At 41.4% G+C, this 13,818-nt stretch overlaps 1 protein-coding gene across 1 annotated transcript in view; it reads left to right on the forward strand.

The window, feature by feature from the left end:
• Positions 1-13,818, forward strand: part of CDC27 (cell division cycle 27) — a gene marked incomplete at its 5' end in the record, with an annotated part of 70,562 nt that overhangs the window by 25,035 nt on the left and 31,709 nt on the right. The window contains 8 exons of the mRNA XM_019522921.1: positions 61-70; positions 3,140-3,237; positions 4,308-4,462; positions 4,572-4,786; positions 6,508-6,622; positions 10,262-10,377; positions 11,369-11,468; positions 12,913-13,120. Coding sequence (XP_019378466.1) covers positions 61-70; positions 3,140-3,237; positions 4,308-4,462; positions 4,572-4,786; positions 6,508-6,622; positions 10,262-10,377; positions 11,369-11,468; positions 12,913-13,120 — 1,017 coding nt within the window. The remainder of the gene's footprint in view (positions 1-60; positions 71-3,139; positions 3,238-4,307; positions 4,463-4,571; positions 4,787-6,507; positions 6,623-10,261; positions 10,378-11,368; positions 11,469-12,912; positions 13,121-13,818) is intronic.

Here is a 13,818-nt window from a genome sequence, read left to right on the forward strand (position 1 = left end):
GGCACTTCAAAACATGATTGTCTCAGTCTGGACCCTTGGAGTGACCAAAAATCTGGGGACATATATACTGGTGAGGTTTAATTTTATGAAGGTAGTTACTAAATAATGTATTTGCTTGTGCGGCTCACAGAGGAGCCATGCTTCTGGGAGGTGGCGGTGCAGGGTGATGGCATTCCCTCCCTGCCCACCCCTGCGTACCCCCTAGGCCTTCCCAAGTACCCTGGGGGGACGCACACCCCCAGTTGACAACCCCTGCTATATAATATGTGTATATATATGTGTATGTGTGTGTGCATGTATATAGTCTGCAAGCTTTTGCATAACGAAACTAAAAATCTAATGATCATGTATTACTTTAACGAAAAATGTATTTAGCAGGTCAGTACTTTTAACAGAGGCTGCCAAAACCCTGTATAAGATCCAAGCGAAAAGCAGGGTATTTTTAACACACTTTTTGTTCTTAAATCTGCATGTCTCTGAAAGATGCAATAGATGTTTTCAGGAGATAGGATGGAGAAATCCTTACATGCTAGACAGCTTGTCATGTCATATCTTCTCTTAATTGCAGTTAATATTATGGAAACATACATGGATCTGCTTGTCAGTTTCATTCCTCTTTAGTATTCCTCTTCCTGTTTGTGATTGTCAGTATGTTGCTTTCTTTAAGTGAGCCAACAGAAACCCCAAACTTTGTCTGGTTTATTCATTTTAATTATTCCAGCAGTGTAACAGTTTAAAAAAAAACTTTTCATAACAAAAATCATATCATTCAACTCAAGTATGGTAACCTAAATTTAACAGAAAACTGTTCACCCATATGCGAAATGCAGATCAGTGCTCAGAAACAAATTGCATGGATTGAAAGTTTAAATTTTTTAAAGTCTTCGCTTGTCTAGAATTTGGAAACTTCCATTATAACAAGCTTGCTTCTTCCAAGATAAGAAAAAAAATTCAACTTTAACAACAACAATGGAATTTTTTTTAAGCATTGTGAATAAATTGAATAAATAAATAACTCGGTTCCTTTGAAGTTGGGGCTGGGCAGTTGTTTGGGCTGGAGGGCTGTGGCAGCACAGGAGGGGATGCTCCTATGCAGAGCCACCCATCTCGCTGTGCCAGGCCCAAAACCATGCTTTGAGAGTCTTCCTTGGGGACCCTACAGCCAGCTGTCCCATTTCTTGGAGAATATCCACAAGCCTGGGGTAACACTGCTACCACCTGGGCACAGGTCTGGGCTCTGTGCAGCCTGGGGCACACAGACCCTGCAAACCTTGGGGGTGCTTTGTATTGCTTCCAGTAATATTTCTGGATGCTTCTTTCAGCCTGAAGCATCCAAAGATAGGATCAGGTAACTGAGGGAAAATAAAAAGCCAAATGTTGCTGTCCGAACGGAGGAGCGAAAGGCCTCTCTCTCTCTCTCTCTCTCTCTTCACAGTCGAACAACAAGGCAAGCTGTAACCTTGATACCTTTATTGTTGGGGGGTGAAAGGGGGGGGAGGAAGTAGTATGAGGAAGTCAGAATACACTTGGAGCAAACATAAGCACATGAATCTTTACAGAAAGTGGATGCAGTGATCCTTTTAAGATGTGACTGGCCTACACACAATTCTGAACTCCAAGCTAGTTTCCAGGTTTTACTTACAGAAAATCTTCAGGCAGCAGCCTGAGGTCTTTGCTTGATTTTTCAAAATGCCTGCCAGAGGAAGAGAGCGTTCCTCCCTCCCCCTAGGAATTTATCTGGCCAGGTCACCTGATTTACCAGCCTGAACCAAGAAGAAAACCAGGAGATAAAGGGGTCACCTGGTTTGGCCTAAGTGAGGGGCTGAAAGATGAGGATTTCTTCACAAGGGCCCCTTTTAGTTTTGGTGAACTGTTGTGGGCTGGGGTGTTGACCAGGCCTGGCAGTGGAGGGAGCTGGGTACAACTGGTCCTGTTCAGCTCCAGACCATCCACCCTGCACCCACTGCCAAGGGTGCTGGGTGGGCTGGCAGGATCTCCATGAAGACTGGCCCATAACCTCCACGGGCAGGGTGCACTCAGCCAGGTGGATGGGACGGGACCACAGGCAGGCAGGGGCCAGTATCAGAGCAGTGATAGCATGGGGCCAGGGCACAGGGCAGAGCCCTGAGCCCTAATCATGTCCCTGCCCGCAGAACTGAAGTGGGTCATGGCTCTGCCCTGGGCCCCAGCCTCCCACTGTCCCAGAGTGGGACTGGGGCAAGGGCTGGAGCAGGGACAGGCACTGCACAGCCAGGACGGGGCATGCAACGGAGCTACAAGCGGCTTGTCCGGGGAGCACGGGGGGAGTGGCTCCCACCACTGCATGCACCATGGGGGAGGCACGTGCCCCCCCAGGTCTGTGTGGGGCGAGTGTGGGCTGCCCATGTGGGGTTGAGGGTGGTGCTGGGCTCTTCCTGGCAAGGAAGGACTGGGCTGGGGCTGCACATGGGGTGGGTGGTGCTGGCACTGAGAGAGAGGCTACAGTGAATTTTGGGGTGGTTATAGCCCCCATCCCCCGTAAACCTGCTTCCCAGTGCCACTGCTGCCCATCCTGAGTACAGCCCTGACCCACCACCCCCCACCAGGTAGAGCCTGGCACTGCTTCCAGCCCTGAGTGGGCAGCAGCAGCCTGCCCTCACCCTGCGCACAGATCCATGGGAAATGTGCCCCACATGCCTCCCCCGGGGAGCACACAGTGGTGGGAGGGCCCCACCCATGCCCCACCCCAGACAAGCCACTCATGGCTCTCCCATGCCCTGCCCCAGTGGGGCAGCACCTGCCCTCTCCTCCACAGACTTACCAGCCAGATGCTGCTCTCCAAGCTGCTGGGCTGCATTCCCAGCCGCATGCATGCTGCAGCTATGGGCATGCGCAAGACATTTATCAGCAGCCGTTATCAGCCACTCAAAGCTGATTGCCAATAATGTCAATTTTCCTTTTATCAGCGCGGATATGATATGGACCAATATATCGGTGCACCTCATAAAAATAAATATAATAAAAATAAATATAATAATAATAATAGACTTGTTTTCAAATTAACTGTTCTCGTTCTTGCCACCTTTTACTCTTCATGAAAATTATCCTAAACTTAAATGTTTTAACTTTTTCTTAAACTATTTTGTATTCTTTCTTACAGCAAGACAGACAGGCTTGCCAAAGGATCAGAATGTTACCAAAAGAGCCTTAGTTTAAATCCTTTCCTCTGGTCCCCCTTTGAATCACTATGTGAAATTGGTAGGTATGCAAAAGTCTTCTGTTGTGAAAAGATTTTTGGGGGTTGTGTGGGGAATGGAAGAGTTGGCCAGTTGGAATTGGCATTTTCTCATGTAAAAAGCTGAGAACACAAGAACACAAAGTTCTTATTTCCTTCCCTGGTGCTTCAGGAGCAATGTGCATCTAAGTAGACTTCTTAATTTTGGGAACTTTTGTTTCCTAAGCCTCTTTCCTTGTATAAGTGAGCTTTCTTTTGAGAATATCAGGTATCTCTTTGCAGTAGGAAAAAACTGTTCTACTGCCTTTTAATGAGTAAAAATGCTACAGAACTTGATGGAAAAGCTCACGTATCACTAACACTATTGCATCATCAGTCTTTTGCATACATTTTAATTCAATATACAGTAGAACATTTAATCTTGAATAATATATCATGTTTTTTCCAGATAATGGAACACCACTGTATGAAGTGTTGAAAAATCTATTTTAATTACTATATGGTGCATTGAATGTATTTTAAAAGCTTCAATGTATAGTACTGTGTAATTTTTTACATCACTAAGCACTAACAATTAAACAGTGCACAGTTGTCTTGCTGGCAGGCTTCAGACTCAGGGGTTTTGTTAATCCAAAATTATCTGATTAACTGACTTTCTGAATAATTGACTCTCTACTGTACTCTAAGACCTGTGTCTAGGTTATGTTTAAAATTTTCAGTGGATAGCTGATCAACTGAGACTTTTGTCTAAGAACTTAATAAAACCCAACTGATAGACCTGTTTTATATCCCTTTTTTCTTTAAGAAAAACAAACAACATTTGTGCCTGGGTTTCTAGGAGCACTTTTTTGTACTCTGACTTCCAAAATATATAGATGCTCTAAGGAGTGGTAACACTTTAAGGCTGAAAGCCAAAAAAACCCTCTAGTTCCCTTATGTAATAAAGAGAGAAGTGTGTGGTTTTTCTTTTTAATACTGTACTTGCTTTTAAAATTACTTATTCTTTTAAAAGATGTCCCTTCTTCCTTTTTAACAAGCACCAAATGTATGTGGGCAAGAATAATTGTTTTTAAATTTCTCTTCCATCTTGCAGGTGAAAAACCAGACCCTGAGCAGACATTTAAATTAACATCTTTACAGAACTTCAGCAGCTGCCTGCCCAACACTTGCACAACATTGGTGTCTAATCACAACATATCCCACAGACAGCCTGACACTGTCCTTATGGAGACGCCACAAGACACAATTGTATGTTTTGTCAAAGCCTTTGTTTTGGAGCAGTCTCCAGTGTTAAATTAATTATACTAATCAGGAAATATTGACATGTGGCGATCCTAAAATCTGCTTTTAATTTCAGGAATTAAACAGACTCAACCTGGAGTCCTCCAATTCAAAATACTCCTCCTTGAACACGGATTCCTCTATGTCTTACATTGACTCGGCTGTAATTTCACCAGATGCCGTCCCTCTTGGATCAGGAACTGCCATATTGTCTAAACAGGCTCAAAATAAACCAAAAACTGGTCGGAGCTTACTGGGAGGACCAGCAGCTTTGAGCCCCCTGACACCAAGGTAAGACTAAGACTGGAAATTTTAAGTCCCACAGCAACGGACTGGGGGGCAGGGGGAAGGAGTCATTTTCATCTTGAAAGACCTAAGCAAGATGCTAGGAATCTTTTTTGACCAAAGTAAAATTGTATGTTGATTCTATACCTTGCTTGGTGTAGCTTCTGTGCTAGAAAAATCACTGAAGGAGTGTGGGTTTCTACTCTGTTATCAAGAGATTAATACTAAAAAGCTCCATTAAGGCAGCTCTTGTTGGGGAGAGTGATATTGCCAGTATTGCCAACCCCACCGTGCCAAAAATCATGAGACGAACTCTTACAAAATCAAGCAATTTGGCACGTAAAACATGAGATGGTATTTTTGAAGCATGTGTGTGTGGAGGGGTTATTTTTTGAAGGTGTGGGGAGCTGTGGGTGTGGGGTTTGGAACCCAGGGAGGGAGGGCCCCCACACACCCTGGCAGGACACGGGGTACTGTGGGTCAGGAGTGAGAAGTAGCAGCAGGGCTGGTGGGCTGTGGCTTGGGGGTGAGGAGCTGGACCTGATGAACTTGTGAAGTCCCATCCAGCCCTAATATCTATGAAAGCAGACAGACACACGGACAAACAACACCCAGCTGATAAGTGGAGGGAAAGGGGCAGTGTGGGAAGAGGCGGGAGAGTGCAGATTGAGGCCCCTGCAGTGAGGGAGGGAGTGGGGAAGGGGTGAATGGGGCCTTTAGGGCTGGGGCAAGTCATCCAGAGGTGTGGGGGCGGGGTGTGGCTTCCCACAGCACCACACCCCTGGGGAGGCATAGGGGGCTCATACCTCCTGCAGGGCAGAGGCAGGCTGGGGCTCTGCACCCTGTTACCTTTGCCCCAGGAGCTCAATCACGGGACCCCAATGTGCCTCCTGCCACCAGGCAGGCAATGCGTCCTGTGTCCCCTGCCCACCCTGCAGGCGGCAATGGCATCCCATGGCTGAGCTCCTGGGCCAAGGCAGCAGGCTGCAGAGCCCCAGCCCATAGCGGGCAACCTGCCTTTGCCTTGCAGGGGACACATGCCCCTGTGTCTCCCCTGAGGGTGCTCACTGCTGCAGGAAGCCACGCTGCTCCCTCTGCACCTCCTGGATGACCCACCCTAGCTCCAGGGTCCCATTCACCCCTGCCCTGCTTCTGCCCCACTCTCACTCCCTCACTGTGGGGGCCTTGATTTCCACCCCCACCCCCCTTTCCCTCCACTTACCAGCTGGGAAAATGTGGAGATCTGAGGGTTGGATCGGGAGATCACAAGTTGGAGCTCTTTTGACTTTGAAATCCCGAGTCTTGCAATGGTTTTACAACAGTTGGCATTACTGTATTTCTTATGCTTTGGATTTGTTGAGGGGAGATGGGGAGGGGAGTTATGAGCTTCAGCAGACTGTATCCTGTCATTTTTTTCCCATGTTAGAAACATATGAATTCACTAGTACTTATACACTACAACAGAGATGATGGTACCGTTGTGTTTAGCTACTATATGTAGAAGAGATTTCCTGTCTCAAAGGGTTTGAAGAATATGAATACATTCATTTCGCTTACAAATGATGGCAGGGGCGAAGTAAGACTTTTAACTTGCCTAGGGTTTTAGATGAGATCAACAGAGCAGATATGGAAACAAGATGCACACAGCTCCTGAGTCTTGTGTCTTTAGTTATTCTGTCTTTCAAATGTGCTGGGATTCTGACGCCTTCATCTCATTCTCTTCTTAGTTTTGGAATTTTGCCGCTAGAAACTCCAAGTCCTGGAGATGGATCATATTTACAAAACTACACTAATTCATCGTCTGTAATTGATGTGCCATCTACAGGAGCACCTTCAAAGAAGGTATCTTGCATTCAAGAAAGTTTGTTACTTTGTTGCATTTAAAGACAGAGTGTAAGGCTTTGAAGTGTAAATATGCAAAAGTTACACTAGCTGATCTGTGCTAATAAATTGGATGTTCTTTTTTCATTGAAATCAGGTTTGCTCACTCAGGCAAATAACTAATAACATTTTTAACTTATAAAAATGCTCTTAGAGCCTAATGAGAACTAAAATTCTCTCTAAAATGTCTGTTAAACAAAAACGTGCTTTTATTAAAATCTCTTATGCTGACACTAACTTGTTTTGCTGTGTTACCCTTGTCAACTTCTAAACATTTTCTTCCTCTGCTAATTTTCATTTTTATTTTTGGTTGGAAACCTTTCTGACTAAATGTTTTGTGTGGTATATGTAGAAAATGCCAATTGAAATTTTAAATATTCGCAAGTCAAAGCCTATTTTGACTTTGGGGGGGGGAATACCCCTAAGCTGGAAACCTGGAAACCTTTTTTGTTTTGAAAAACCACTTCACAATTTTTAAACTTAAGGTAATTTAGCCAAAAAAAAAAGAGAACAACCACAGAAGAAATAATCATACTACAGTATTTTGCTCCAAACCATATTTTTCTCTCACTTGGTTCTCTTTTTTGCATCTCTCTTATGAAACTTCCATGGAGTAGGAGAACAGATTCCTGCTTTGGTCTGATTTTAACCCTTTTGTTAAAGTATGAAGATATACGCTGAACCTGTACTGGAAAAATATAATCAGCTAATAGTGCTTTCTGAAGACTTAAATGTTCAAGCATGTTAATTTATACTTTCAGTCTAATTTGACTTTTTTGTAACGTATACATTTATAAAATATACTGCATAATAGCATTGTTAAAAGCATAAGACCTGAAATTACTGCATTTTAAGAAAGCATAGAGAGGTGTTTCTTTAAACAGTAGCTCATACAGTCCTAAATACTTTCGGATGGTCCATGAAGCTGACTGACAGTATGATGTTACCTTACCTCTTTATAGCCTTGTTTTCTCTTGAATAAGTTTTTAACTAATACAGTAACTCCACTGTGGACAATGTATTTTAGTTGTGACAGAGATGATATAGGAATTATTAATGGGAAGCATAGTGTCAAATGATATTTGACGAACCCTTGTACCTCTCCTTCTTTCCTCCCATGCCTTCTCTCCCCTTCCTGCCCAAGCCTCAGGATTCTTCCATTTATCTTTTTTAGTAAACTGTCTTCGAGCATTCCCAATGCAATTTTGTATGAAGTTTGGAGGACTGCAGCTATTCAGAATGTGGGTGTTTGTTTTTAAATGGTGCTGAAAAAAGATTTTATAAGTCAAATTCCTCAAAGTAGGATTCACCTTTCCACTTAATAGTATGGGCTAATTCAGTGTTGGTACTTAGCTTGTAATGTCCTTGTTTTTATCATTAAAATGTGGGATTCTTTAAGCCAGGGACCTCCTCTGCCACTAATTTCGCTTCATGGCTTATTCATGCTTTGTCACAGTTCAAATGATATAACATCCAAGGCTACTTCTGTTGTCTTCTGAAGTGTTTCCATTCTGTCCAGAATTCTCTGAAAGCCTGCTTGCCTTGCCAACTCTGATACTAAGTTGCTTCAAACCGACTTCTGTGGCACTGATCAGTTTCCCCATTACTGTACAGTTAAAAAAAACAATCATCCTGGATCTGGGGGAAGGACATAGTCCAGGGATATGCCCACAGAACTGTTGCATTTAGCCCACTGGTCATCATTTCATAGTTTCTAGGTTTGGAAGGGACCTTAGCAGATCATCTAGTCCAACCCCCTGCCATGGCAGGAAATAGTACTGGGGTCAAACGACCCCAGTAAGGTGTTCATCTAACCTCATCTTAAAAACCCCCAGGGTAGGAGCCTGCACCACCTCTCTTGGAAGTTGGTTCCAGACCCTAGCTGCCCTGACCGTGAAATAGCGCCTCCTGATGTCTAACCTAAATCTACCCGCTGCCAGCTTGTGACCGTTATTCCTGGTCACTCCTGGTGGTGCTTGGGGGAACAGTGACTCCCCCAATGCCTGCTGATTCCCCCCCTGACTAGTTTATAACAGGCCACAATTTGGGCTACCAGAAGTGTGTGCACCATAATCCTTAGTGTTTGTTGCCTTTAGCTTGAGGCTTTACTTGTATGGGGGGGAGGGATTACTGCTGTATTATAGTAAAATATAACTTCTTTATCTGCTTTCAGCCACATTGTAGGTCAAACTCTGAGAAAAATAAAGCCCTATCACACTTTCTCATTATTTCTACTAGGCAATATTAGTGAAATTTACATCTGTATATTGATGTAATCTGGGTGAGAACACTGTTTTGTTACATTTAATGTTGCTGTCTAAACACAAACATTGATGAAGCACAGTTCTAATCGATGATTTAGAATTCGGCTGCATGTCTTATAAAATACAGGAATTACTTAATCAGTTTCATTTCTGCTCTTCAATTTACCATTAACTAGCTATTTGCGAACTTAGTAGGTATGGCTAAAATGTGCATGACTTATACTAACCGCTTCCTAGGGAATATTTACATAAACTAATGGAACATTAGGATGGATCCATGTATATCTTGTCTGCGAGGGCAAGTAGACTTGCTGGGTACATACAGTGTCATCTGGTATTGAGCCAGTTAAAGGAAGGACAGGACAGTAGCTAAATAATTAAGTGATCATAAGTTGATTTAGTCCATGCTGTACCTCGTCCCACTTTAAGACATTAAGGAATTTAGAGGTATGTAGTGTTAATTTGAGATTTCCTCTAAGGGGTTCTAAAGGACAACTAATGTTTGTTTGTTTTTTTTGTCTACAGTGTTAGTAATGCATATCTTAAATATACTTCTTGTTTTGCTCTTTTTTTCATTATAAAAAGAGAACTGAAATGCCCTGTTACTTTGGTTTGACAGACAGCCTGAAGAAAATTTGCTTGGAGTCCTGCTTTAAATTTTGTCTGATTTGCCTTAGTGCGTCATATTGGAGCTTCTGGTAAAGGAGGTTTCTGATAAAGGAGGTTAACTAAGTAGCTGCTCCAAATGCTATGTAATATTCTACACCATTTTATTGGCAAGCCATGTAGGTTACAAAATTTGTTCTCTACTACACATGATGGTGCCAAATGGTTTGCTTACTGTTGGGTTAAGTTTGTAAGGTCTGTTTCTGCCCTGCATATCATACAGTACAGAAAGGCTCTAGAGATTAGAGCTTCTGGATACCATTATAAAGTAATAATGAAAAGACATAAGAAACAGGTTTCTTCTGTAGTATGTGTTACTTCTGAGTATTCAATGGTCTATTTTTACCATAAGGGCAACTCTAAAAATCCCTCTATCCTGGCCAAACACCTAGTGTATAGTTTCTCTTTGCTACCAGATGTGGACACGTAATCTCTGTTTATGAATTTACAGCCTGAGTAAATTCAGTTCTTGCTGTGTCCCGCAGGTGGAGAGAACAGTATTTTTGCCTTATTTTGTATTAGAGAATCAGCCAGTATTTTGCATTTTAAAAATTCTCTCCCTTCTCCCCATACCTTATTCTGTAGGTATAAATGACTTATTATCTGACAAAATGTAGTCGGTACAATTAGCGACATAATAACAAACCTATAGAAATTCTGTATTATGCAGTCTGTCACCAGGATAAGCCAAAGCGGGACAAAGTCTGTGTTCTCACAGAGTGGAAATAGCCGGGAAGTCACTCCGATCCTTGTTGCACAAACGCAAAGTTCTGGCCCACAGACAAGGTATGAAATAAATTAATTATCTCTGTGTAGCATCTGTTGCAGTATTATTTAAGGACTGTGCTTCTCACATCCTTCTTATGTGATGATTACAAAATTAATCAGAGTAATTTTATTTGATTGACTAGCATTTCTGATCACATAAGGAATGAGAGAGAGTGAGGTTATAACTAACAAAAATACTTACCATCTTATGACATTGGTGTTTAAACTAGTAATTTTTATAGTCGATTCAAGATAATTTTTGGTAACAGGGCCTAGTGAAAATTGGCATAACTTGTAACATTTCATTCAGGGGAGTGTATTGGAACCTGAGAGTGCTTAAGGCAGGAGAGCCTCACTTATACTGGGGCCAAGTTATGGTTTAATAATCTGAAATTGACTTAACTTTTTCTGACCTACCAATAGATTTCACAAAATTTGTTCTGGTAATAAATGGTATTTTGAAAAACTTGTTTGAAAAGCCTCTTTTTTTTTTTTTCCATGTTGAACTGCCAAATGGAGGGTTTTTATTTTCTTACTTGTGCGCATATTTTTGCTTGCATAAGCAGAATGTGCCCCAAATGGCTATTCAGTCTCAGGTTTCATGAACATGAGGCCTAATTTGGATGTGAGATTTTTTCTTTTTTTTATGTTACAGAAAGGACTTTCAACTTGATTATTGTAAAAGTCAGCTAGTTAAAATACTGGCAAGAGTTTAAATAGGCTGCCAGCTTTGGCTTTAGCTACTCTTCCACATCTCTTTTATACTGCAGTGTAACTTTACTATAGAAACTTGACATGGAACAAAATGCCCACACAGTTTGCTACACAGAGAATTTTGGAAAATTTAAAATCATGGTTAATTTATTACACTCTGCTATATAACTCTTCCAGGGAGATGGAGTCACCTCCAGTACAGTGAATGAGGAAGCTACTTCATTACAAACTTAGTGGATTTAAAAAAAACAAAACCTTTAAAGAATTTTATTTCTAATAAACTGTTTGTTTCCAGTACAACACCTCAGGTATTGAGCCCAACTATTGCTGCTCCACCTAATGCACTGCCTCGAAGAAGTTCTCGCCTATTTACTAGTGATAGTTCTACAACAAAGGTAATACAAGCTGAATACATTGCATGCTTTATCCATTTCCTATGCTTGCCATTTGGGATAACTGATAAGTTTAATTATTCAGCCACTCTGTTTAGTACTACATGGAGCAACTGAAGAAATGACCCAGAATGTGTATATTTTGTGAAATGCATCTTGTGTTCAGCATAAACTAGAGCAGTGGGTTCTCAAACCGGTCACAGGTTAACATCCAAATGTTTGTATTAACTAAACGGTTATCCTAGAACATTTCTGGGCTTAGAACTTAGTTTGGACAAACTGTATAAGTCACCTGGAGACAAGTTTTAGAGGGTTAAACTGAACTCTGGGATAGCTGAAATTTAAATTCTGGTGCATTTTCCTTGTCACTGTGAAAGTATCCAGCAAGTGATGACTCAGCTTGGCAATTACTCTGTGTAGTAATGCCTCCCAGCAGCAGCAAGAAACTGCCCAGAAATGAATTTTCTGCATGGTTTCATATTGCTGCCAGAACCTCAGGAAAAAGGACTGTTGTGTGCGAACGGACATCCTTTGGAGGGAGGGGGGACAAGAGGTCATCCTCAGAGCTGATATTACTTACAGAATCATCCTAATAATTAGTGATGCTGAAAACTCTATTCCAGTTAGGAACTGAAATGCACGGGGAAGGTAGAATACCAAAGTATAAAAGAAAACAAAAAAAAGTACTTTTTTTGACATTTTTCTTGTTTTTCCCTTCTCAAAGAATCCCCTGGCTGGTATAACTACCAGCGCCTGCTCTATGTCCTTCAAAAATTGGATGGAGAGGGGAATTTATGCTAAAACAGAGAACATTTTAGAGTCAGTTAATAATCTTTGTTTCTTGCATTCTTATTTTTTGCTCAGATTTGTGTGTTTGTGTTTTGGTTTTTGGTAGCCAGTCTGGAGACCAGGGGGCGAGGAAGTTGGTTTCCCTCCCAAACCTCTAAAGCAGCATGGAGCAGATTATCCAGATTTTTAAAAAAAGAAATTAGAATTCAGAAAAATGGGTGCAGTATCATTGCATAGTGGTATACTCAGTAAAGAAGCTCCTGTATGTATGTAATCTGAGTACATGTATTGGAAACATGAGATGACCGTGAATGAAATCCTCCTTTGGCCAAAGTCAGTTTGATTGGATTAAAACTACTTTTATAAAAAAAAAAAAAAGTTATAAAATCAAATAAACATTAATGTAATGTTTTAATTAAGCACTGGGGATTTCAAGTGATAACTGTAAACTTTAAAATTCTTATAGAAAAGTTGATCTCGTTTTTTGTATATCTGTATAATGTGGTAAAAGACTGCCTGCTCTAAAACCAGATTGAAAAAACATGATTTGCTTGTTAAAATTAGAAAGCACACACCTATATTCCTTTACTAGTGACTGTGCTGCTATGGTAACAAAGGTTTAAGAAAATCTTTTTGCTTTTTCTTTTCTCTCTTACAGGAAAACAGTAAAAAATTAAAAATGAAGTTCCCACCTAAAATTCCAAACAGAAAGACAAAAAGTAAAACAAATAAGGGAGGAATAACTCAGCCAAACATAAATGACAGTCTAGAAATTACCAAGCTAGACTCTTCTATCATTTCGGAAGGGAAAATTTCCACCGTCACACCACAGATCCAGGCTTTCACGCTACAGAAAGCAGCGGCAGGTCTGTCTGAGTGCTGTCGGAATGTAATATATATACATGTTCTTCAGTTGTAGTGTAAGATTTGGTGGAAAGCATTGTCCACTCTAAAGTGCATGTTCTCAGAGTTTAATAAGAATGAAGACTGGCTAAAGCTGCTACTTCATAAATATGGAACACTCAATTTCACTTAAAGCTATATTATAGGTAACAGGTAGATAAGTGTTTTACACAGGTAATGGTCCAGAATAAAATAAAAGTGACTGTCTTATTTTTAGGTGCACATAATTATGCACAAAATGTGAGGCTGTATGTTCATGCTTTTAAGTGACCAAATTAAAATATTGCCCAAAAAGATGCTTGGAAGTAGAGCAGCAGAGACACTAAAGAAAATCATTGTTTTCCCCCTCTGTTAAGGCAGGTATGTCATTACAAAATAGCTGTAAGGACTCCTTCCTTGTACTCCCACTCCAACCTTGGGACTAAGGTGTATAGCCCTGGATAAAACCTGCTTTCAATTTGAATTAATATTGATCAGTATCATGTAGTGGTGCACTGATACATTGGTCCAATATTGGATCAGCACCAATATAAAGAAAATTGACTGTGTTGAAAATTGGCCTGATGTGGCTAATAACTTGGGCAACAAATGCCCGTGCATGTGTGCAGCCACATCACCGCACGTAGGCAGCAAGGAGCATGGCCCGGCAGCTTAGAGAGCT

This window comes from Gavialis gangeticus, unplaced genomic scaffold (assembly GCF_001723915.1).
Source record: "Gavialis gangeticus isolate Ggan-Ray unplaced genomic scaffold, GavGan_comp1, whole genome shotgun sequence".
Classification (NCBI taxonomy): Eukaryota; Metazoa; Chordata; order Crocodylia; family Gavialidae; genus Gavialis; species Gavialis gangeticus.